Source organism: Aplidium turbinatum, chromosome 13, assembly GCF_918807975.1.
Source record: "Aplidium turbinatum chromosome 13, kaAplTurb1.1, whole genome shotgun sequence".
In the NCBI taxonomy this organism is placed as follows: domain Eukaryota; kingdom Metazoa; phylum Chordata; class Ascidiacea; order Aplousobranchia; family Polyclinidae; genus Aplidium; species Aplidium turbinatum.
Window position 1 is genome coordinate 15,976,338 of NC_137484.1, and position 25,226 is coordinate 16,001,563.

At 37.6% G+C, this 25,226-nt stretch overlaps 2 protein-coding genes across 2 annotated transcripts; one reads left to right on the forward strand and one right to left on the reverse strand.

Moving 5' to 3' along the window:
• Positions 1–9,923: 9,923 nt before the first annotated feature.
• LOC145781996 (tubulin alpha-1 chain-like) lies at positions 9,924–12,803 on the forward strand. The gene is made up of 7 exons (XM_082593719.1): positions 9,924–10,011; positions 10,465–10,687; positions 10,871–10,975; positions 11,054–11,250; positions 11,550–12,047; positions 12,145–12,338; positions 12,601–12,803. Exons 1-7 carry the CDS (start codon positions 10,009–10,011, stop codon positions 12,734–12,736), a joined length of 1,356 nt encoding a protein of 451 aa, XP_082449845.1. The 5' UTR covers positions 9,924–10,008; the 3' UTR covers positions 12,737–12,803.
• A 2,605-nt stretch (positions 12,804–15,408) lies between these two features.
• Positions 15,409–21,891, reverse strand: LOC145782451 (carboxypeptidase B-like). The gene is made up of 9 exons (XM_082594244.1): positions 21,773–21,891; positions 21,061–21,133; positions 20,404–20,628; positions 19,840–20,043; positions 19,195–19,293; positions 18,716–18,815; positions 17,650–17,849; positions 16,203–16,290; positions 15,409–16,059 (listed from the first exon to the last, which is right to left on the reverse strand). Exons 1-9 carry the CDS (start codon positions 21,850–21,852, stop codon positions 15,872–15,874), a joined length of 1,257 nt encoding a protein of 418 aa, XP_082450370.1. The 5' UTR covers positions 21,853–21,891; the 3' UTR covers positions 15,409–15,871.
• Positions 21,892–25,226: the final 3,335 nt, after the last annotated feature.

Consider the following 25,226-nt stretch of genomic DNA (forward strand, 5'->3'; position numbering starts at 1 on the left):
AAAAAAATTATACAAACACAAATGGCAAATAGCTTGCACAACAAGGATGGCAGCAAAATACCAACAGGTCACCAAAGTCTACTAGTACAGGCTAGCAATAGCTTTAAATAGATGAACCAAAATTCTACACATCTTTTGATATATATAAAAACTACAAGTGGTTTTTAAGCCACTCTTGATAAAAACCATGATAAAATAAAACTATAGGCATACTATAAGAAAATCTCCATCAGTTGGGAAAATTTTCTTGATTAGCACTGTCAAGCAAGTTGCCAACTGGTTACAGAAAAAACATCATTCAACTTGAACGTTTAAAAATAATTGGCAATTGACCTACTTTCATCTCTTTTCTCTGTATATGCAAACCATAGTCAGTAGCCTACCACCAGCACCATTAGACCTATATTACAACACATGCTGAAATCAAATCAAGGCCTCCCAAGATTACTTGAAAGTTGAATAGGCCTAGAATGCATCAGCCAGTCTGCTGCAGATGCCACCAAATTCATTTCCTAAATAGTTTATGCCAAAAGAGAAAATGCAGCAGTGTCAAATTCTTTGGGCTAACAAAAAAATAGGAAGTGGCTATTTTTACACAATAAGGTGTTGCCAGAGTTAGATTAAAGTTAGGAAGGGTTAAGGTAAGGGCTGGAGTTAGAAATAAGTTTAGGGTTTTGATCTTTGCCCAGGACTAAAAAGATTTCCAAATACAAGTTTTTGTTTTCAACAGCTTTAAACTTTGCTCAAATTAGGGCAGAATTCCTTATCTGGCAACACTATTGAGGCTATTCTTACACTATATAGTGTAAATAAAGCCACAGCTAAAAAAATAAGTGTATGCAAAATTCATAACCAGGCCTGCTCAACAAAAATGCCAATTTTTTAGGGAGCAAGTCTTTTAGGCGCAGACAGTTAGGCGCCGGTCAAATAGGCGCGCACACTGTGGCGTCTGGATATTTAGGTGCAGAGCACTATGGTGCCCATTCTTTTAGGTGCTATTCCTAGTAAAGTCTGCAGATTGTATCAGCTTGGCAGGTAGTGCAATGCTTTTCACACAAAATGTTATATTGAACAGAAAAACATATTGTATTTTAATGCGCGTGTTTGGTGTTTATTTGTTGTTAGTTCAGGTTTGCGTCGGCAAAAGCTTCATCAATAAATTATTTAAGTTTCCGAACATGACTGTGCAGTGTGCACTTTTAGTGAGTTAAATAATAACTACACTAAACATCGGTAAAAAATATACTGTAGCCTATATTCAAGCGGGTGGTAGGCTTGAGTGAACACTCTGAAGAGTAACATGGTTTTTGTCAAAATCACGACTAGGTTTAATAATGAGCAAAGTCGCACCATTATGCTTGCAACTTGTAGCCAGGGTTCATATGCCATACAGAAATGTATTCATGTAGTAGAGCAGGGGTCACCAACCTTTTTTGCATGCGGGCCACTTTGGCACTTAGGAGAGCTGTGGCGGGCCGCACTAATAAAATTTTAGGTAGGTTGACTCTTATGCTAGAAAAGAACGCATTTCGTACCCAGTATCCAGCGTTACATGTTGATAATATTTATCCTAGAATACCGCAGCAACAAAATTAGTCGATCAATGCTACTGCCAGGCCAAGCTCCTTTAACAACACTTTTGACTTTTTTAACAATGCGTAATAAACGAGGCCGCTTGTTTTGCGCACTTATAGCGAGGCGAGCGGTTTCATCAGAATATTCATCGCCAAGCAAGAGTGGTGTTGTCACTTCGCTTCAGAAACGATATCTTACCATTAACAGATTCAGCAAACATGGAAATGTTTGACACATCGCAGTACAGGCAACAATAGTGACCTGCAAACATATCAGCGAAAAATAGGCTCCAATAACAGGGAGAAACAAACCAGGCTCCATGAAACAAACGCTTGTGGAAATCACCGAAAAAACGTTTCTATCGTAAGCTTAACTCATGAACAGTGTTCCCTCTAAAAAAGCAATGAATTGGTTTTTCATCCTTTTTGTGAGAGTCTATAAAACCGTCTTTCCTTGAATATTAGACCAATGTCACTTGCGTTGTTTATTAGGGGAAAGCCGTGTAATATAAACTGCTGTATATTATGAACCCCCTGTTGTTTTTAGAAAACGTGGCAATAAAAATGTTTGACTTTTAACAGCTTGAATTAAGTAAGTTTGCTGGTCATTCGACCGGAAAAGTTGTTGTTGAAAGTTGACGTGTTATGCTGAAGTTTTGAAAGTATGAAGGTTTAAAGCTTGTTTGTTTGTTTGTTTTTCATATCTTTACCCTGCATTGCGGGAAAGCGGACCTGAGCGCTATGCATCGGTGTACGCCTTCCGACGTACACCTGACCCACGCTGCAGCCGACTGCAATGTCTGTTTCCGGTTGTCTACTCTACTTATGACTTAAATTTGGTACTACCCATTACTCGAAATCGATCACTGGGTAGAGGCAATTATCGTAAAGTTTCTTGCTCAGAGAAACAACAGCAAGTGCGGGTGGCTGGAGTCGAACATGCAGGCTCTCGACTGCGAGCCCAACGAGCTAACCACTCGGCCACAGCTGCCAACAGATACTATTTGTGTGATATTATTTTGCAGATGGAGAAATTGTTGTTTTTTTTATCAGTATATCAATGGACTTGTATTTTTTTGATTAATATACCCTCAAATAAACGTGATGATGGAAATCACAACAAGTTTTGTTTAAAAAATGCATTATTTAGTTGATTATCAGCATTTTAACTGGAGTCACCACAAGTGTGTAACATGAACCCTAGCTCAATGTGTAATATGAACCCAGATTCATATTACCAAGTGCTTTATGATGGTGTAATGAATTTTTGTAAACTGGGGTTCTGTAAACTGGGGTGGTTCTGGGTTCTGTAAACTGGGGTTCAGACTTCAATTTTAATAGCATTCTCAATGCAGTGCACGTCATTCGATTAGTGTTGCTTATCTTTTTGTGAATTTAATGCTTATATTTAAAAAGTAGTGCATGTTTACTAAAATTGGTGTAAATTATTTGAAAACCTTATGGTAATAAATTTTGTTATGCTGCACATGTAATGTGGCTTGCTTTAGTGCAGTTTTTGTGTAGTCAATCCACCTCTATTCAGCAATGATTCAAAGCGGTTCATATTACACATCACAGGGGTTCATATTACACAGAGGGCTGTGTAATATGAACTCTTTTGGTAAATTAATAAAATTAAAATAACTTTTTTATTGCAAAATATCACATACTAATATATTGATGGGGAATAGGTATGCATGTTAGCTTGCTGTTCTGTAAATATTGTCCATATTTTCATTGAAGTTGTGAAGTTAGGAACATTTATTGTTAGGGGGTTCATAATACACGGCTTTCCCCTACCATGACAAGAATTGTTGATTAACAACATTTTGCAGTACGGTAGCCTACTAAGCTAAATATTTTCATAATACCAGAAAAAGTCTTTAAATTTATATATAATATTTTTCCAAATTATTATAAATTGAGTTGGCACACCGACCTTTTTTGCCAACAAAAACTTGCATAAAGGAATACTGCTCGGGAAACCCAATAACGGTGAAACGCACACTAGTGTTTACAGGACATTTACAAACTTAAAATAAGCAATCCTATGCTCACAGACATTTTCGAAATTCGAAAACAGACGTTTTAATCAACAACTGGGACAGTGTGGCTGGACATCGCATTGGAATAACTTTAAACAACCCCTACCTAGAACTATAATCTGATTGGTAGGTCGGTGGAATCGTATGCAAAGCGAAACTATGCTTCCCAGAAAGTATTTTTTGCCTTCATGCTCTTTAACTCTTCAAGAAAAGTATTTTTGGTTATACTTGTGCGCTGATACCGTTTGCGGGCCGCACATAAAAACGTGGCGGGCCGCCAGTTGGTGACCCCTGTAGTAGAGCGTTGTCTCATACGTACTCGCCACACGACCAATCCATCCCGAGTAGAAAGAATTTTGAAACATAACAAATTAAGTAAGGTTCCATCTGGCTGCAACCTGTGTTCAGGATGCATAGCAAATGTCCTGTAGAGATGTGCTAATATCAAGAGTAGTAGAGCGCTGTCTCGCACCTCATCTCCACACGCGCATTAACAAATCAACATATTTTTCTGTTCAATATAACATTTTGTGTGAAAAGCATTGCCCTACCTGCCAAGCTGATACAATCTGCAGACTTTACTAGGAATAGCACCTAAATGAACGGGCGCCACAGTGCTCTGCACCTAAATATCCAGACGCCACAGTGTGCACGCCTATTTGACCGGCGCCTAACTGTCTGCGCCTAAAAGACGTGGACCCATTTTTTACTACACCAGCAATGAACTCATATTCAAGTAGGCTAAACTCCCACCAACAACTTCAATAATGTTGTACTTCTTTCCCAGCCCTTTTTAAGGTAAGATCGCCAGGTAATGATTTTGAGGTCAACTTTTAGAACTTGACTTTTTATTATGGCAATGGATTTTATGTGCAAATTGTGATAACTACTATAGGCCTGCCAAGTTGAATCTTAAGACCTTCTTTCAAGCTAAATTAGACTTATCACAAATTTTAAACTGTGATTTTTATAGATTGATTGACTTGGTTATACAAAGTTCTGTGAAGCAAATTTTTATTTACATATAGGTATCACAAGCTACTACAACTACAGATCTTTGAAAACATGCACCCACCAGCAAAACTGCAATACTAATGCAATTGTTCAAACTTTCTTTTGTCTCAGGCTTATATCCATAAGTAATTCAGTATAACTGTCAATTCGATTTAATGTACAAAGGAAGATAATAAAACATGTTACTTACATTTATGTTGAAGCTATACCGTGAAAATGTAGTTATTTTGTACTTTTTGTAGTCACAAATTGGTGACCGTATTTCTCACTTATTTATTGCTTGTTAGAAATAAACACAATTTCCCTGTGATAACCTCAGAAATAGTACCAACAATGCTTTCATCTGCATCGGCAACGCCGCGACATACCGGAGTGTTGCAACATGTGCACTGTGCATTGTGCAATGTGCATCTCAGGGATTTCTTTTTCAGCTGCAAGCTTTGCTGCAAGCAATCGGAAAAACCTAGAACATCACACAACTCAGGCGAAAGAGAAATTGAAAAAAGAAAACTAATCGGGGAAAAAATGATGGTTTGCGAAAATGAGAGAATTGAAGTAGTTATTTTAGCGCCAAAAAACTCTCTTTCGCAAACCATCATTTTTTCCCGATTAGTTTACTTTTTTCAATTTTCTCTTTTGCCTGAGTTGTGTGATGTTCTAGTTGTTACCCGAGCAATCAGCCAATCACCAATCCATCCAAGAACCATTGAACCGTAAACCAGATTTACCGGGTTTTTATCACAGCTTGATAGGAAACCTTACAGAGTTGTCAGGTGGCCTCAAATTCGGACAAAAACAATAAACTGGCCAGATTTTATAAGTAATAACAATAATCGTGTTTTTTTGGATATGGACAGCTTTGTCTGATGCAAATAAAATACTATTATTTTGTGCCAATTGCGACAACATACAGCACACTGTGATCACAGGTGCGATACAACTCGAAGTATCAAAGTGACATATTAGTCTTTGAGTCAGGCTGCTCTTCTTTTTTTGGCATGCCAATAAAGATCTTTGCGAGGCACAGGCGCGTGCTCTGGAGCGGTGTTGAACCCACGTCCTTTCGAACTTCGAGCAAACGTTCTCACCAATCAGTCACGCAACCCACAATATGCTGTTTTCGACGGCAAATCAATTCAATCCAGATAATGACTTGTGTCAATGCTTAATTTCCTGTGACGTCAGTGAAACACTAGACAAATACATCAAACATTTTTTTAATATTTGTCCTGAAAATGCCAGAATTTCAGACTAATAGCCTGGCAATTTTTCGAGATCCTATACGGAATTATCTGACCAACCTGAAAAATCAAACGGCTATGGTTGGTTTGGTTTGATTAGTTTTTGAATCTTTATTCTCGGACTGACAAAGCCTTGATAGGTTATTCCTGGGAGTTTCACACACTTGTAGAGGCTCTTGGCACAGGGCTGGTTACCGAGATTGGCAAAGTGAAGTTTTCCTATTGTTGAAGACTGAAGTGCTGTTGCCGGGGAATTATTCTATTCTATGAAAATTAAATCAAACTTATGTGCCGAAGTTTGCAGATCCATTCAGTTCAATTGAATTTATTTTTCTTTGTAGGAAAACACGTGTCTATGCTTGCCACACTCGACTGCCGAGAAACACATTTTTCAGCTTTTGATAATTATGGCGCATTCAGGATTGTAGCGAAATACCATAAGCGCTCATCTAAGGTACCCTTCCCTAATAAGGCCCGCCTTTTTGATTTTGTCGCAAATTCATCATGAAATGGAAAAAGCGGGTACCAATGTGTGTTTTATTGTGTTTTAGCATCTTTAAAGCACCTCTTTAGAATAATTTTAATAACATATTGACCACGGTTTTAAAATTATAGTTGATTTGCTAATTACTTCTGAGTGGGCCTTAAAAGGGCACCATTGCCTTAATAAGGCCAGCCATCTAAACTCAATTTTTTAAACCATAAAGTGCGGAAAAAAAACAATACACAACATCAAAACCGCGAAAAATCCCAAAAACAATTTCGTTACCATAGTTTATTACAAAAAGAAATGTTAAACTTCACGTAATGAGTTCAAGTAAGTTCTTTTCCAATCAATCGTAAGTTCGTGCAAACAAGGTTTTTTTTCAATCACAAGTTCAAATAAATTTCTTCAAAGAAATTCTTTTTCAACAATAAAACATTTACATATCACAATCAGGGCATGCAAATTCATCATCATCTTTTGTTAAACCAACGCCGTCTTCATGGTTGCCTACCACATTTTGCAACTTTCACGTTGCCTCATGTCGGAGACTGTATTTTCTAAACATACTGGGCAACACCAACTTCCTACACTTGGACGTCTTTTCATAATTACTGTTTTCCCCTTTCGTTTTGCCTTTTCTCTCCCTTTTCCATACGTGTCAAACAGAGACTTTGATACAGTTGTTGCGCGATAATTAATGCTCCTTTTTCTTTGCCCCCGCTTCTTGCTTAGAGTATTTTCTGACGGTGTAGCCATAATGCTATAACATGGTGGTGATATGGGGGGCTGTGTTGAGATCCCATGACTTGTTGATGGTTGAGGAGAGATCCCATGATTCTTTCAGACTATTGCACCATTTGCCTCGTTACGTGAGTGCCCGTGAATATCAAGTAATGAATAATATAACAACGTTTGATGCTTTATTGAGGAAAAACATGTTTTCGTTTATCAACCGTTGTAGCCTATACACTCCTCAAATCACTTTATATCAGACCTGATGTCATCTGATTGTTTTTTTCGTTCTAAATACTTTTAACTCTTTCAACGCTCATTGTGTGTAAATTTGTAACTTAACAGTAGGCCTACTGGTAGATATTTAGTTAACTCACTGACGACATCCAAAGTGGCTCTCTGTGACCTTTGTGCATTTGCAGTGTGTGTATTATTTTGTTGTTTTGTTTTGGACATGGACATCTTTGTCTGAGTCTGACGCAAATAAATAATAATAAATAATATCCATGTAAGAGTTGGTCTTTGACATTTTTTTTAAAGCGATGGAGCGGTAAACCTTTTATGTCTCTTCTGGAACGAAGAAACTTCAAGATCAAGCGACGCTGGTTCGACTCTCAGGGAATGCGCTTGAGCAACGCTCGTTAAGGACTGCTCTCCATTCAGCGGCATCTAATGGATAGAATAATTCCGCGGCAAAAAGACTTCAACAATCGGAAACTCCACTCTGCCAATCTCGGTGACCGGGCCTGCATCAGTGATTCAAAGCCTGTACAAGTATGCGAAACTGCCAGGATTAAACTCTGCAAGAAGCTTTCCCAGTCTGAGGATAAAGATTCAATCAATCAATCATGTCGTGTGAAATGTCACTTCACACTGCCGGTACACACAGGAAATGGAATGTTTTTGTTAATTCATTAGGCCTATCCATTATAGTATCAAGTTAATTCAAGATGATCTTTGAAATATAATATAAATTTTTGTAGTCTACTGCTTTCTACGCGTACGCTTATTTGCATTCTGCAGGTCACTGCAGGCTGCACCTGCTACGGTTTATTAATCAATTAGAAGGTAAGATTTACTGATTGTGGTCATCTGACTCGTGCACGTGATATTGTGAGTGTTCTTCCCGAAACATTCCTGATAAAACTAAGGCCAACGTTTCGCTGTCGGCAGCGTCTCTTGGCAGTTTAAGGGTTAGGGAAGTATAGGGCTTAGGCCTAGTCATTTCGATGACGGGGCTCGATTCACATCCCTGCCATCATCTTTTTTTTGTAATTACCAAACAAAGTTTAAAGCAAGAATTAACTTTATTACTGAGTGCTAGAAGTGTCACAATGACTGCAGTCACTGGGTTCAAAAATAAAATTGGTCACCACTTCATCTACTCCAGCGCCCTACAGATTACAAGTACTCTTATCGAAAGGCCTACCCAGGTCAATAGCACGATATAACTGACGAAGTTATGTTCCCAGAATGCAAGTCTACAATGTTCGTGAGCGTCAATTCTAGCTATATGCCAAATTTACTGTTTATGAAGGAGCTACTGTAGGCTACAGCTACTAAACATAGGCCCATTCCGATGTGCCTCAATGCGGCTGTGATACAACTTTAGTGCATTTGGATGGATGTTTTGGCCGCTTAAACCAAGGAATGAAAGGTCTGGCCCACGAAGCAAGACCCCAAGAAAGAAAACCAGTTTGACTTCACTTCAAGGCTCACAATATCCTGGTGATTTGTAGAAGCTAGGTTTTATTTAATGTCGCTTTACAACAGCTAAGGTCTACTAGCTACAGGAATCATTTTGAATTTTTTATCATGTTTACTAGCCTATGGTATCACATTATTACCCGACTTATCCTCACTGCGTTATGCAGGAAAGAACTCAGTCGGTACTGTTTTTAACGTCTTCGATTTGACCCGACCGAGACGACCATTTATTGGGTTTAGAAGCGAAGTACATCTGCAAAACACAACCCACAAATATAAAACGAACAAAGTAAGTCAGTCTCACACGATCAGAACATCAAATAGTCCCTTAAACTTTAACTGATAAGAAAAGCGCTTATGAAAATGCGCATGCTGAAACTGTGAGCCGAGAGGCGAGAACAGCAGAGAAAAAAATCAAGGTCAAGCGCGCCGAGCAGAGAAACCATAATGTAGGAACCAGGCGCGGATTTATGGGGGGGGGCCCAGGGGGCCCGGGCCCCCCCCGAAATTTTGTGAAAAATTGTATGTTTCCGCATCAAATGGTTTGATATGCTTCTAAACAGCTGATATTAGTCCCTCGGCATCACAATTGATGAAAATGGTTGTTTTAATGTCTATTTTCTAGCATATCGTATATGTCGTAGTATCATTGTTCATATCTGTTTAGCTTTTTCTATCTTTTTAATTGATTTTCAAATTTTCTGGCCCCCCCCGAAAAAAACTCTTAGATTCGCGCCTGGTAGGAACATATGTAAAATAAACGTAGATTTACAGCACCGACCCGAAATCGATCTCAGGTCTACAGTACCAGCACCAGACTCGAAGGCGAAACCCCTCGGCCACTGATCTAGTATCTCACATCAATGAAATCGCTTCAACAACACAGTCCGTCCAGAGGTAGAAGCATTTCCAGTTAATTTGTCAAGATCTAGTATAAACGTTTTCTTGTAGTAAAAATGACGTAAAATGATTGTTTTAGTGAGTCTGGGTTTTCTCATTCGTTTCACATTGTTGCGCATTCCAGACTAATCACTTGGGAGCAGTGGACCAATCATCATGGAGCACAAGCTTGGAAATGAAGTGACGCTGTATATCGTATATAAGAGCAATGCCACCGTTTACCGCGTGCATTAGCAGTGAAAAGCAGCAACGTAAAGTAGCAGTTGGCTTCATTTTTTTTGTAATTTGAGAGACTCCACGTGATCAGAATGGTGAGTTATGTTATATCATTATGTAGCCTACTGTATACATAAGTAAGTAGCCATTTGTCTTGGCATTTAATTTTTTTTTATGCTTAAATGTAGCCAGTAGGCTACGCTTGTTTTAACTATTTAGCCTACCTGCAATTCTACCGGGTTATTATATTGAATTAGTGATGAAGCTTGGATTGGGCCGTTTAGTCACGTCTCAAAGCAATATGAGGAAAGTAATTTTTGCTGCAGAATTATTTAATGTCTTCAAAAGTTTATAGAGTAGCTGTATGTCCCTCAAGCTTAGCCTCTATAACTCTGCTTTTCCTATTTCTACAAACCTTGTTTGGAATGCAAATGGCGCCTGATTAATCTTCTGTCTGCGACTCAAGTCCAAGTTGCAGCAAACAGTTGTCGTTCTGCTATCAGCTTTAAACCGTGTTGATTATAGGCTACTCTCTTGGTGTTTGACAGCGTGAATGTATTTCGATCCATGTTGGCCAAGCCGGTTGCCAAATTGGAAACTCTTGTTGGGAGTTGTACTGTCTCGAGCATGGAATTCAACCTGATGGCCAGATGCCGGACAACCCATCCATACGAAAGGGTGACGATTCATTTAACACTTTCTTCAGCGAGACTGGTGCTGGAAAACATGTCCCCCGGGCGATATTTGTGGATTTAGAGCCAACTGTAGTGGGTGAGTTGGTCTTTCCTGATCCTTATCCCGTTGCGGTGATACCTAATTGACTAATTGTGTCTTTGCATTAACAATTTTAACACAGCTGTTACACCGGACAGTGCGCGTTTGGATTAACTTTACTTGGCTACATATTCTTTGACGTAAATTCTTCCGTAATTGTTTTTCATCGCGTATCTTTAGATGAAGTTCGTACTGGAACGTATCGTCAACTGTTCCATCCTGAGCAGATGATCACGGGAAGGGAAGATGCTGCTAACAATTATGCCCGTGGTCACTACACTGTTGGTAAGTGACGTTGACAGCATTTCCGTTGATTTACTTCACCTTATATTACAAACACTGATCGCCTTGGTCCTTTAACAGGTAAAGAGCTTATCGATCAGGTCCTTGATCGCATTTGCAAGCTGGCGGATCAATGCACTGGCTTGCAAGGATTTTTACTGTTTCACTCTTTCGGTGGTGGTACGGGCTCTGGCTTCACATCTTTGTTGATGGAGCGATTGTCCGTTGACTATGGGAAAAAATCCAAGCTGGAATTTGCGGTTTATCCTGCCCCGCAGGTCAGCTAACATTTAGTCATCAAGATCGACGCTTGTGTTAATGTGTGTTTTTTTAGCGCTGAATCCTCTGATTCCGCTTCATGCATTAGAGTTAGACTACCAGACAGACCGTTTCAGCTTGGTTTCAGCGCAGCGGTTTAGACAAAAAGACACCGCTAAGTAGCCTACAATTGCCATGATTTGTTTTATTGCTCTACAAAATGAGAACGAAATGGATACCATTAATCCACTAACCCACTTGTCTGATTTAATTTGATTGCTCATGCTTCCCGTAATCTGTGCTGACGTTTATTTTAAAGGTGTCAACTGCTGTTGTGGAACCTTACAATTCGATCTTGACCACCCATACCACGTTGGAGCATTCTGATTGCGCATTTATGGTGGACAACGAGGCTATCTACGATATTTGCCATCGTAACTTGGATGTCGAACGACCATCTTATACCAACCTAAATCGCCTGATTGGTCAAATTGTGTCTTCTATTACTGCTTCCCTTCGCTTTGATGGAGCACTAAATGTTGATCTGACGGAGTTCCAGACAAACTTGGTTCCGTACCCACGCATTCATTTTCCTCTGGTAACTTACGCTCCAGTTATTTCGGCTGAGAAGGCTTATCACGAGCAGCTGTCCGTAGCTGAGATTACAAATGCCTGCTTTGAACCTGCCAATCAGATGGTGAAGTGTGATCCTCGACATGGAAAATACATGGCTTGTTGCATGCTTTATCGTGGCGACGTTGTTCCTAAAGACGTCAACGCGGCGATTGCTACAATTAAGACGAAACGCACAATTCAGGTACGATTCTTTCGACTCGAGCTATGTTAGTATTTTAAGAATCAACCCGTTATATTCTCTAAATTTCTTGCTACCGGCTAATGTCTTCTGTTTTCAGTTTGTAGATTGGTGTCCGACTGGATTTAAGGTTGGAATCAATTACCAGCCACCGACCGTTGTTCCTGGAGGAGACCTCGCAAAAGTTCAGCGTGCTGTCTGCATGCTTAGCAACACGACAGCAATTGCTGAAGCGTGGGCTAGACTGGATCACAAATTCGATCTGATGTATGCAAAGCGAGCTTTCGTCCATTGGTGAGCTAAGATTTAAGATTTTTTTTACTGAAGTAAAAGTGATTGTACATCCGATCCATCACAAAGTGGTGCCCTATTTGCGTGACTGTTTTCATATGCAAAGGCACAAGTTTCTAATGTGCTACCTTAATGAGCCCAAGGTGTGTTCAGTCAAATGACTGTGCGTTTGTCAGTGTAGGCCTAAATTAAGTGACTACTATTTGGAAATTTATCAAAATGTACATTTTTCTTCTCGCGTATCATCGCAGATATTTCTATTTAGGTATGTTGGCGAGGGAATGGAAGAAGGCGAGTTTTCTGAAGCTCGTGAGGACTTAGCTGCTCTTGAAAAAGATTACGAAGAGGTCGGTGTGGATTCGACAGACGCTGATGTTGAGGAGGAAGAGGAAGAATATTAAACCTCGACAGTGCCTTGTGCTTGAAATCGTGCAACTGAAATAAATTTCTTTTGATTGGCAAACACAACTTATCATGAAAATATGTGGATATACTTGTCGACAGTGCAAAATAAGATTCTCAGAAGCAAACCATATTAGAATTGAAATGCATTTGGGTGCACCTTTATTTTAAGTCACAAATGCAGCAATATAACTTTAATTGCACATGTAGCCTACGGTTTACAGATGCGTTTACTGCGTAACTTAATTACATGACCTGAGAGTCACGTTAATGTTGTGGACAACAGAAATGCTTGGATGTTGACAAGTAGTTGTCTTGCATCACTGTTGATCACTTATATTAAAGTGTTTCAGCATCTTCAAAGTTTTAGTTTATCCATTTATAGGATACGTACTAGGCGGTTCTGCGTCATGCTTCCTAGAAAGCTTAAAGCCAGACGTTGACTGAAATTGAAGGAGGCGCAACTTCAGGCCGTCCCGATAGCTCAGTGCGCCTGATTTTATAACAGCAAAATCGAAAGGTTTGACTCTCGGATGTGCGCTTGGGTAACGAATTTTCAACTTCATTCACCAGCATCGACTGGTACAAAGCATGCGATAGGATTGCCAGAATTACGCTCTCCTCAGTCTAAGAACAAAACCATGAAAATATAAGAAAATATTATATAAGAAAATATTGTATTTCAAATAGTAAGCAACATTGGGCTTTAGCCTATGTCTCTTATATCCAATTCGAAGATTATTTTTTACCATACTGCAATGAGTTGTGTTTTTAAAATGTTACGTCCAACAGATTGTTGTTCGGTTGAGCAAAACATATCACTATGAACAAAACGACTGTGAAGCAATAAAACAACATCCACTTATATACAACAGTCCAACCCTGCTTGGTGTGCCAATCTGCATGTTTTCAAGTTTGAGCACCTTTGATGATTTAATACAAATCAACCGAAACTAAATTGATACATTTAAAATCTGTAGCCTGCAGTAGATAACAAAGCTCAGCTGTTGCAAAGGTGACTGAATGACAAATCATTTTCCCTTGAGAAATTAGTCTACCAATCTGTTGATTGAGCTTTTGTGTTCTTTGTTTCCCAAAAGAGGTTCCATGGAACAATTGCAGAGTTACACTAAAAGTCTTTTTTGTTCTTCTGAATTCAATTTTTTATCCAGCTGATCATTTTTTTTTAAACCAATACCCTAAAGGTCTCCAGACTTTGTTAGTCTTTGAGACATACCCCCTTTGAGGAACGAAAAACAAAATTTGTCTGCAAATGCCTCCCAGTCCCCGCCCGTGATATGTTTTTGATAACAGACACCAGCAGGGGCAAGCTTCCTTTTCCAAGCTTCATTAAAAAATGCAATCAATTTGTAAGCTACCAGTAGCGGGGTCAGTTAGGTGCTCAATTTCAAACAAAGAAACCCCAAGCTCTAAAAACTATGGATCTACGTTTAGGGTGTGTGTTTGAATAATGCACTTCAAGGACAGCTCTCCGTTTAGCGCAGAGGTTCTTAAACTGGGGTCCGTGGACCCCCAAGGGGTACGTGGACTAGTTTTAGGGGGTCCATAAAGGCCCAATGGAAATCTTAGTGTATAATTACAAAAACGGAATAAATTTTTCAAAAGAAAAAAGATTAAGTTCAAACAATTATCCTATCAGCCCTATCAAAGACGAAGCCACTATTTCATGTTCTTGTTGAAGACAAACAGCAGCGCAGCATTCTTCACATTAATGAAATTAAATCAAAGATATTGAAAAACAATCTGCATTCGCTATTTCTTAAATTTAATAAAACATAAATTTTGTTACCAAATTTTAAATTTATTGCGTTATGTCCAATTCTTGCTGATCAAAAAAGTTTCTCGGACTAGGCCACAAAGGGGGTCCACGCAAACCAAATTTTTTTAAGGGGTCCGCGTTAAAAAAAAGTTTAGGAACCCCTGGTTTAGCGGTACGTGAATGAAGCAGTTTAAAGGCAACATTTTAACAAGCAAAAATCGCACAAACCTGTCAACCTCGTTGATCAAATCTGTGTTAATGGTTCAAAGTGTTTACAAGTAGGTATATCCAAAAACTGCCATATGATTAAGCTTCCAAAGATGATTTTCAAGTCCGAGATTTATGATTCCCACAACCAATCTGTGTGTTCCTTGTAAATCACATCAATAATTTGCTTTAAATTAAGGCTAATCAAGCCATTTTAGCTGTAGCCTATACCTATTTGCTTATTTACGCAAGTCTCTATAATAACGCCGCTGCTGTTACAAAACTAGAATACAGTTTTATTAAGGCATGTGTAGTCGCGTGGACTTTGGCTTGTGACTTTACAAAATTACCGAGCCTTAGACTCCACATTTCTGGTCTCAACCAACAAATGAATTTATCGAAGGGGACACTTTTGGCTGTTACATTCGTTTTAATGCTTTATATTATTCTAGCTATCTTATTTTTCTTATTGTAAAACAATTCTACATAGGCCTACACAGTAACTGGGGTTAACGACATCTAAAAAGAAGAATTATGTCTAGTTTAATGCTTTAGGTTATTTATGTTTTTTGCTTGACCGTGATGGCATATTGAAGTTTATTGGCGGGTTAGAACATTTTAAAGTTATACTGGTATAAAAAACATTATATTAAGAAAAAAACATGCTTGAAAAAGAATTCCATTTCCTAATTTGTTTATCCCTGTTTTTATGATAAATTATTATAATCTGATAAAATGTAGGCCTAAACATAGCTTTCAAGAAGAAACTGTCGTTTGTGACATAAATCAAGAAAGGACTTGAGCCAAGCCTACTTTATTAAGTTGAACGGATAAATGTTACAATGGATCATGCATAAAATATAATGTTTTAATAATGCGATGTGACTAAAAAGCAGTTAGAAGGCTGCTGCAAGTAAGACTACGTCAAGACCCCATTGCAGTTATTCAAAATTGTATTTTTTTAAGCTATAGCCAATAGGCTAAATATTAGTCAATGTAGGCTACAGAATTGCGCACACAACAGAAATTACCACAGAACATCGGCTAGGCTTAAATAACATGAGGTCACAATTTTTTCAAATGCATTTGATTAGTAAGCCTAAGCCTACTACAGGCTTCAGCCATGTTAGCATGAGTTACAGCTTTCTTAATTGTTATCTCTAATGTGTTGAGCGAATACTTTAGTTCCATTAAAAAGTTCTTGTCCGGTTGGGACGATTTGGTCGCTGGGTAAAAAGAACCCAAACTTTCCTTTATCTCTAAGTTCAATTGTGTAACTAAACTTGATGCCAGCATTCTCATAACTCCAATCCATCGTGTTTCCTGACCATTTATCTAAAAATATTTCTGTAACTATTAAAGGATTATTTTAACTTTTGCCTTTTTTCGTACTAATTCATTTTTAGATCACAAAACATTGGAATATTTGAACTTTTTGAGCCAGGCAATCAAACAAAAATTAATTAAACACTTCTTACAGTTCAATCCTTCTGCTCCTGCAGTTGATTTGTAGTCGGACTGATGTACATTGCGTATTGCGTTGACGATTTTATCCCCTAGCATTCTCTGTTAATATAAGATTTACATATTGTTAATTTTTTATTTATTTATTTATTTTTTTATTACACAACAATAACAACACAGATAACAGATAACAAACACAAAGATATTGTACTCATCAGCACATCAGCAAGATGTTTGATATGCTTCTTGAAAGCACGAAGTTGGTCTTTTGACGGCAGAATAACGATGTATTAAGCTGTCACTGGGTTGAGCTGTTGGCTTGCTTTTTGCTAATAGCTCTAGCACAGACAGCTAGAACAATTTATTTTTTCCAAATTGGTTTGCAATAAAAGTTCAAACAACGCAACTTTTTGCAAATATCATTCAAATTGCAATACAGAATTCACGCAAACTGCAAACTGAATTTAAACCAATCTAAAATAACATGTGATAAAGTCAATATAAGTGATGATAAAATTAAATGGTGATGTTACTTGGTTAATGCGCGCTAGAATAAAATAAAAGTGGTCTAGAATCCAAACTTTATGCCAGTATTATTCTTTAATAGGTATTTACATTCTGTTATGTAATATAGCATAGCCTACAAATTGCTTGGATGGCCGCATATTCGTTTGATAATAAGGCTACGATGAAGCTTATTTGTCAAGGAGTGTAAAGATAAAACTTTTGCAACATGAAACATGTTCGCTTATCTCAAACCATGGATACAAGATTAAAGTAGCCTACGGACGAACAAATTGACAGTTTTGATTAAAGTAAAAACTTTGCCAACGTTAGAATTAAAGGCCACAAGAGTTTACAAACCGAATTGAAATGTCTACCACTTGGTTAATATTTCTTCAAATGAATAGATTAGATTGTTGTTTATGTTTGATATGACTATTCGCCTTTTCATCATTGTTTTATCTTAGGCTTGTTGTTATTCAACCATGGCATCCGACTTGGACAGCAGACTTGAATGTTCAGCCTATACATCAGACTTGGACTTCTATTCTCAGAGTTGGACGTGGAGTTTTGGAGTGCCAAGTCCAAATACAGCTTTATTTAGCTTATTTGTTTTGACAAAGTTATTGCTACTGTTTCAATTTTACATGTTCTTAGGCTGCAACAAAAAGCTTCTTTTAATGCTTAATCTTTTCCATAGCAGAAAATTGGAGGGGAAAGCTTTTATAATTTTAAACCATCTTCACAATAACATTTTAGATAAATATCATGTTTTAAACTTTAGGCTAATCTTTAATGCATGGTTTTACAAGGTTTTGTAAATCATTAAAGTCTTTAGTTGAGTAGTATAGAGCTATAGATCAGTGCCGTACTATGAGCATTTTGTGAAGCTAATTGCTGGTGTTGCGTGACTGACTATACTGCGGGCTGTAAAACTCCTTTGGCTATTTTACTTACTTGCTCGGTAACGTCTGCTGAAGTAGTTTTGTTGAAACCATAAGGAAATAGAACAAGCTGACTGTAAGAATGCAATGAAATCAAACCCTTTATTTTACTCTTGAATCGTTGGATGAAATTAGTCAAGTGACGTATTTCAGATTCAGATGCAGCAAATGGACCGTGGTGTTGCAACCGACATGGTGAGACATCAGATGCTTCTATAACATATTGTGCAATATTGATGAAAGGAAAGCAATGTTTCTTGCTTTTTACAGTTTTACAACGGTTGTCCTTATTGCATAACTGAAGACCTGAGTTGTAGAACTACTTAAGCCGCATTTTGTGAAAAGTGAGTTATTACCAAAAATATGATGTAGCCTATGATGGTCAATGCCGGTTCCAGCGCTAAAATGGGCATATTTTCGCAACAACACACTGCGGTATTTGCATAAAAATAAAAGATTTAATAACGTTAAAAGAGTTTTAACTTGCTTTATCTCAAAAGTCGTATTTTGGACTTAGTGATTTTTCAACTCAAGTCTTCAATTCGTAGGCCTACTGGTAGCATTAGATGAGCTCACTTTATTCATTTACTATTTAATTATTGTAAGCAAAGTTTAGGCTACACAAGCACAGTCGTTTGAATAAACTGTCTATAAACCGAATAAAGAAGGCTTCACTAATTAATGCAGGTAACTTTTTGCACATGGCCAACAGTCCGGAAACTTTGACAAGCTCGAGCCTTTCACCCTAAGCATTTACAATGAATTGCTTTTGGTAAAAAGAAATTTAAAAAACGTTGGTGTAATTATGGAGGCCTGTACTGTAAAGCAGAGGTGGGCTAAGTAAAATAGTCTACTGTACGCTACTACAATACGCTGACTTCAGTTCCCGATTCATACTGCCAAAACTGTTTGCTTTGTGAGAAACAATGCAGGCAAACTTTTACCCGACTTTCATTGGTGCGATATCACTCATAACAAACCTAAAACCCAAAAATATTTTTACATGATAATTGTTTATGTTGAGAATCGCAAATTGTTTTGAATTTTTTGCTATGGAAGAAAATATTTAAAATTCATACCTGACCAATGATTGTCCCAGTTTCTATTGGCATCAACACCATAGCATTGTGGAAAAGCTCTTGTAGCTGTTTCACTTCGTGTTTTTCTCCAGCCACGATCCTAAAAGAAACTTTATATGGTTCCAGCTATGCTATACCCTAAACTATAATCAAATAGAGGAGTTCTGTTTTAATGGATAGGCTACCGGTACAATGGTGATTATATGAATACTAGAAAGCTTGTTGAATTATTCGTTTTACAGTTTTAAGTCTCTACACAATATTTCTATTAGGCTACAGGTAAGTTTGAGCTACGTGTCTTTTAATTTTACAATAAAATCAATCATAAAAACTACAACTGAGCTTTCAATTTTTGAAACTGTTATAAAACCACAAAAGGAAAACTAAAAACGCAAGCAGTACGTAATTTAAAATGTACGTTATATTGAGATAAACTGAGAGGCTAACAAGTTGTAAAAATAATACAGCAGACATCTCACCGTCGTCCAGCTGTAGACATATCCGTCAGCATTGACAACCGGAATGATAAACCAATCCAAATCATCTGTCATCCATTTATTCTCTTCTTTAAACAACATCTTGAAAATACATGTAAAGCGTAATAACCAAACTCCTCGACCGGCTAATCAAGACGCATTGCGAACTGTTACTGGATGCCTGCGCCCAACTCCAACAGAGTACTTACCAATTCTTTCAGGCATCCAATCTTCTGAGCTTTGCCGAAAGGGAGTCGTTATACATTTGGCTCGCCGAGCAGAAGATCCCAGCAGCCACCTGATCTACTCAAAACTCGACATCCCACTTCAGGAATCCTCCGGGCCGCTAGATGGCCTAGTTTGTGAACGAGAAGCTTCAAAACCAAGCGACGCTGGTTCGACTCTCGGAATGTGCGCTTGAGCAACACACGGGACTACTCTTCATTCAGCGGCATCTAATGGATGGATTAATTTCCTGGCAACAACACTTCAACAATTGGAAACTTTCCTCTGTCAATCTTGGTGACCGGGCCTGCGTCAGTGGTTCAAAGCCTCTACAAGCATGCGAATTTGCCAGGATAAAGCTCTTAAAGAAGCTTTCCCAGTCCGAGGATAAAGATTAAATCAATCAAACATATTCAAACTTACCTCATTAACGACGTATATGAGTGACGCAGTGCTTATCCATTCTCTTGCGTGTGTCAAGGCATCGATGTAAATAACAGGTTTGTCTAAATTTTTGTTTTTTTGAACTTTCAACATCTGAATTGGTCGACCTTCGTATGTCACTCCAATTTGCTCTTTTGTTGCAAACGAACACTTCTGTGTCACTAAATCCATCCACTGTTCAATCTAAGAAAAGCATAATTTTACAACAACAAAAATACAAGCCCGTGTAGAAAGTTGATCACAACATTTGTTGACAAGTTTTTCTCCGTCTAATTCTAATGGCAAGGTATCGGCAGGTGGCTATTTGCTGATTAGTTTTAACATGTTTAAAGAAAACAAACATGACTGAAATCAACACAGAGTTACGGAATTTGTTTTAATCAATCATATAATAAAATCATAATTCAAGCAATAGTTTAATCCACATTATTTTACTATTATTTATGTATATTTCTAACATAATTAATCAAGTGGAGATGGATAATAACCTACAATCAATCATTCTATCCCAGAAGGATTTTCGTATTTTTTCCTATAACTCACTTCTTCATAGGGATGGTATTCGTGATACGTAAAGTCGTCCAAAGTTGCGACTAAAGATCTTTTATGTCTCTTTTGGTCGTTGATGAGCGATTCTAAGTTATCCACTGTGACTTCGTAAGAAACTCGCCGCTCAGCGAAAACATTGCGAACAAATTTGAGAGACTCTTGAGGTACGTGAAGCAGCGATGGCTCGTGCAGACTTAAATCCGAGACTTCCTTCAATATCTGAAACGTTCAAACAACTACGAATTACGAATTTTTGTTTGCTTTTATTGGAACGATTATAGCCTACAATGGATAAGCAAATAGGAAAATTTGTCAATAAAGTGTTCATGTTCGGTTTTGATTTTAAATTGAACATATGCAAAAACAAATTTAATTATCCTATAAAGCTCATTTGCTTTGTACAAGAGAAATCAAGTTTTGATTTCCTTATTTGATTGTAGATTTTGTAGCGCTGTTGGTTTGGTTGTATAGCCCATTTGTTTACAAGCCTAGTGTGTAAGTCTGTCTTGTAAGACGAAAAACAAGCTTGTTTCACTTCAAGGTGGAAAAAATGTAAACATGGATGCATGTTGACTTTGATACAGTAGTCTACTACCGTATGTAAACGACTTCAAACACGGGTTCGGATAACAAACATTTTCAACCGCTCACTTTTGCTTGATGCAAATCTCTGATTACTTCCAAATCTTTATGCTGGTCGAGGCTCACTTTCCATAGTTGGTGTCTGAATAGGAAAAAGTATAATTAAGGCTTAACAACACTTTGGCCAATTTGAGCTTTAGTCTCTAAAAGCTGAAATCTTGTGCACATGTAAGTTCACATAAAAAACATAAAAAACACAATCGCTTTCTAAATTTTTATACTACTGTACACTTCGTGGATTCTATTAAACTTACAAAGACCAAGATAGCCCAAAATTATTGGTTTAAACATTTTGTTGGCTTGATTAATCAATAGAAGCATTTAAATAAAATTGTTTATACAGTTTTTACTTTTCCGAATTAAGCAATTTAGCTTGTCAGGATAAAAAATTAAAATGAACGTTTTTAAAACAATACAAATGTACAATTTTTTAAGACGTGTTTCACTAAGTAACTTTTAGTAAACTATTTTTTTATTAATTTTAAACGAAACAAAGTTTTTTATGCAAATGTGTTAATGTCTCGTCAGAGGTCATGATATTAGTGCAAAAGCTAAAAAAATTGTTTATTATGCAAACTTTGAAGATGCAGGAATAGATTTTGCACGAACAGAAATGAAGTGAAAATTTGCAGTTACGTCAATGGCAGCTGATAACTCATGCATAGATTAAATTCAGTATAGTAAACTTGCTTGTCACAACACAGACTAGCCTATGACTTACCCTTCGTAACTAATGGTGGCATCAATCATTGGAATCAAACAAACTGTAAACCAGTTCAAAATGAAAAAAAACCTTAGCATGCCTGTAGCCTTCGTGAATCAGCTACAGCTATTTTTGCTAGTAGTCTACGAACTGAAGCAAGTCAAATACTTCTTCTGCTACGTCTCACTGCTTAACTTAAAGGCGAATATTTGGCAACATCGGAAAAGCGTCAGTGCACATTTTCTTTTTTCCAGCTACTTTCATGTGTTAAAATGACGCTGTCATGACCAAACGATGAGATCACGTAGATTTTTCCCTTTTGATTGCATTTTACAACACTTTTATTGGCTCAGCAGGATGTGAGTGTCCATATGCTGGTGTCGAATTTGTTTTCAAAATTTGTGGCTAAACCACGTTTCTCATGATTGTTTTGCTAAAAGCGTAATGTCGTTCCCTGAAAAGACGTAAAAAATAATAACAACGGTAGGGTATTGGTGCAGTGCCGGTCTTGGGGTATTTCGGGCCCTGTGCGGAATATGCTTTGCAGGCCCCAATGACAATAATTTAAATTTTCACAAGAGTGAAGTTTTCTGAATTCATAGAATATTAAGCAATTTGGTACATGGCGTTTAACAAATCCGGGCCCTTTAAATGTTTGGTTTTAAAACTACATATATATGGCATAGTAGGAATGGTTTTATATTGAAAGTAACATGTATTCTATTTAAATGCAATTGCCACAAAACGAAATTCTGTTGTCACAGTGCAATGTTAACTATTTAGCACATGGTTAAATGTCGTGGGTGGCCTAAAAGCATGTAAGCTTATAGGTGGCCCGACACGACAATCTCAGCACTTACCTCACCCTAAAGCCGCAACTGACTTTTAGGATACCGGTACTTGCTTGTGAATCGATTTGAATTTTTTCTATTGGAAATGACAAAAATTACTGCATTTTCTGAGTAAATTGCAGGCCCCCTAATTTGCGGGCCCTGTGCTATCGCACGGTTTGCACACCCCAAAGACCGGCACTGATTGGTGAAATTGGGTTTATTAAAACAATGAAAACAAACTCAATTTAGGCTATACTTTAACCCATTTCGTATAGGCTACTAAAAAGTTTAAAAGTTCATTTACTTCATTGGGAATAGTTGCGCTACTTATCTGATGGATGAGTTGTTTTATCGGTGGCGCTGGCATCAAAGCTTTGAGCTATTTGACATGTTATTTTTTATTGTTTTATTGCTTATAATGGCTTTACTGTATTTTATGCGTTATCGTTTTTTTTACCTACGCTACTTATTAATGATTTTCGAGAATACGTATTTTTTGTGATGTAAGAATTATAGCCAAGAAGTTATCCGTGACGGAACAAAAACGTAAAAAATGAGTGGCTGATATATCAATTTTTTAAATATTTTTTTCGCTTGCTTTAACCAGTAGGAGAAATGTTGGACCTATGAGCCACTTTTTGATTTTTTTTGCCATATTTTCTTTATCTTTGAAGCGTCAACGCTCTAAACTTGCAGGAACATTCCTTGACCATTGAGGTCTATACAATGATTAAGTTTGAAGTGTAGCTGAATTCTGACTAGGAAACTGTTGCGTCGTAAATAAACCTTTCCAAAGTGGTTCATAGGTCAAACAGTGTGTGGTCCTATGAACTACCATGACAAGACTTGCGAGCCACCCTGCTGACCTATGAACCACTATACAAGAAACAAGCAGAAACCACATATAATAAAACATTCAAATACAGCACGAAATGAAGGTGTTTGAAAAAAGAAAAAATACAGAACACAGCAAAACATTTTACCGTAAAACCAGATGAATAAGTTCATTAATCTTGTTTTTTTTGTTCGGTTCCAAGCTTGTCCGCTTAGCTTCTTTTACATATTTTGACAAAGTTGTTCTGTCCACATTGTTTTGTTTAGCTGCAGTGCGAACAGATAAATTGTTGTGCAAGACATGCTGCACGGCCATTTGCATTTCAACATCAGTGAAAGACCCTCTTGCCTTAACAGCTTTATTTGACATATTTTTCGATTCGAGTATAGTCTGCAACGTAAATTCTACAAATAAATAGATTATGTTATGCCTTAATTTGACAGCCCAGCATGTTGTTTTTACTTTAATTCATCACCTTTTATTCATTGTAATCATACACTAATCATATTGCCAAAATGGATGTAGCATATAAACCAAATATATGCTGCACCTATCTGCTATGAACCATGGCTCACAGGTCATTGTTCAGAGTGGCTCATAGGTCAGTTACTCCAATGCAAGCACATTTTTGGATCTCAACAAAAAAAGTTGAGACAGTGACCTGATCTATGCTAGCTAAAATATAGCACGAATCTAACTTGTTTTAAAGGGTACCTCCTGCAAATTTAATTGAATTATACTTAATCCATCAAAATAAAACATTTACCTGCCACAAAATTTACTTATAGTCAGAGATGTACGTATCCGCCGCAAATTCTACGCAGCATACTTGCGGCGTAGACTTTTTGTTTACGCTAACGCTTGCGGGCACATTTTTTTGGGTAGTTTGCGCTTGAGGTTACGCCGTAAAGTTTTCGCGGTTTTTTAGCGCATAGCGTCAACGCATACTTTTTAATGTATTTTTTTCGCTACAACACGCCAATACCTTCCAGCGCTGCAGTTGAAAGAATGTTTTCAATGGGAAAAGACATATTGGAACCAAAACACAGCAAAATGTCAGATGAACACTTTCAGATGCTTGTGTTTCTTTGTGGAAATTCAAAATAAAAGTTGTTTGTTTCGGGTGGTTTATAACGTGTGAATGTTTGACACCTAGCAAACAAAATTAGTTTACGCTAGTGTATGCGCTGACGCTGACGCCACCAACTTTTTTCACAAGTTACGTTGACGCATACGGCGTATGGTTTTTCATACGTTTGCGTTTACGCTGACGGCGTCAATATTTTTTGTATGAGCGTACATCACTGTTTATAGTAGTATAAAATTCTATGTGATGCCTAAAACTGACTGGTCTTTCACCACGTTTATGAAATTTTCCGAGAAACGTACTTTGTCTCGAAGTCACGTGACAGTGAGAAATGTGGGCGCTAAAGACTTCTAGAAAAAAAAATAGTGGGGGTGGCTCATAGGATAACTATGGTCATAGGTCCAACATTTCCCCTATGCTTTTGATGTTTATAAGTTTAATACAGCTGCTTGAAACAAAACTACAGTATATTATAGACACAAGCTCACCACTTGCTTGAATAACCGGTATATTTTCGCTGGTGGGTAACCTATTTTTCACCGAGCAACGGTTTCCACCGCTTGTTGGGACATTTCTCTAGGTTCAGTCGTGTTCTCATTGCTTCGACAATTAGCGCTCTAATTGTTTCAGGAACGAGGAGACGACTGATTCTTAACTAATTCATCTACTTATTTCAAGTATCAGGTTGGGTGGTCGTGTCTAATTATGTTTATCGAC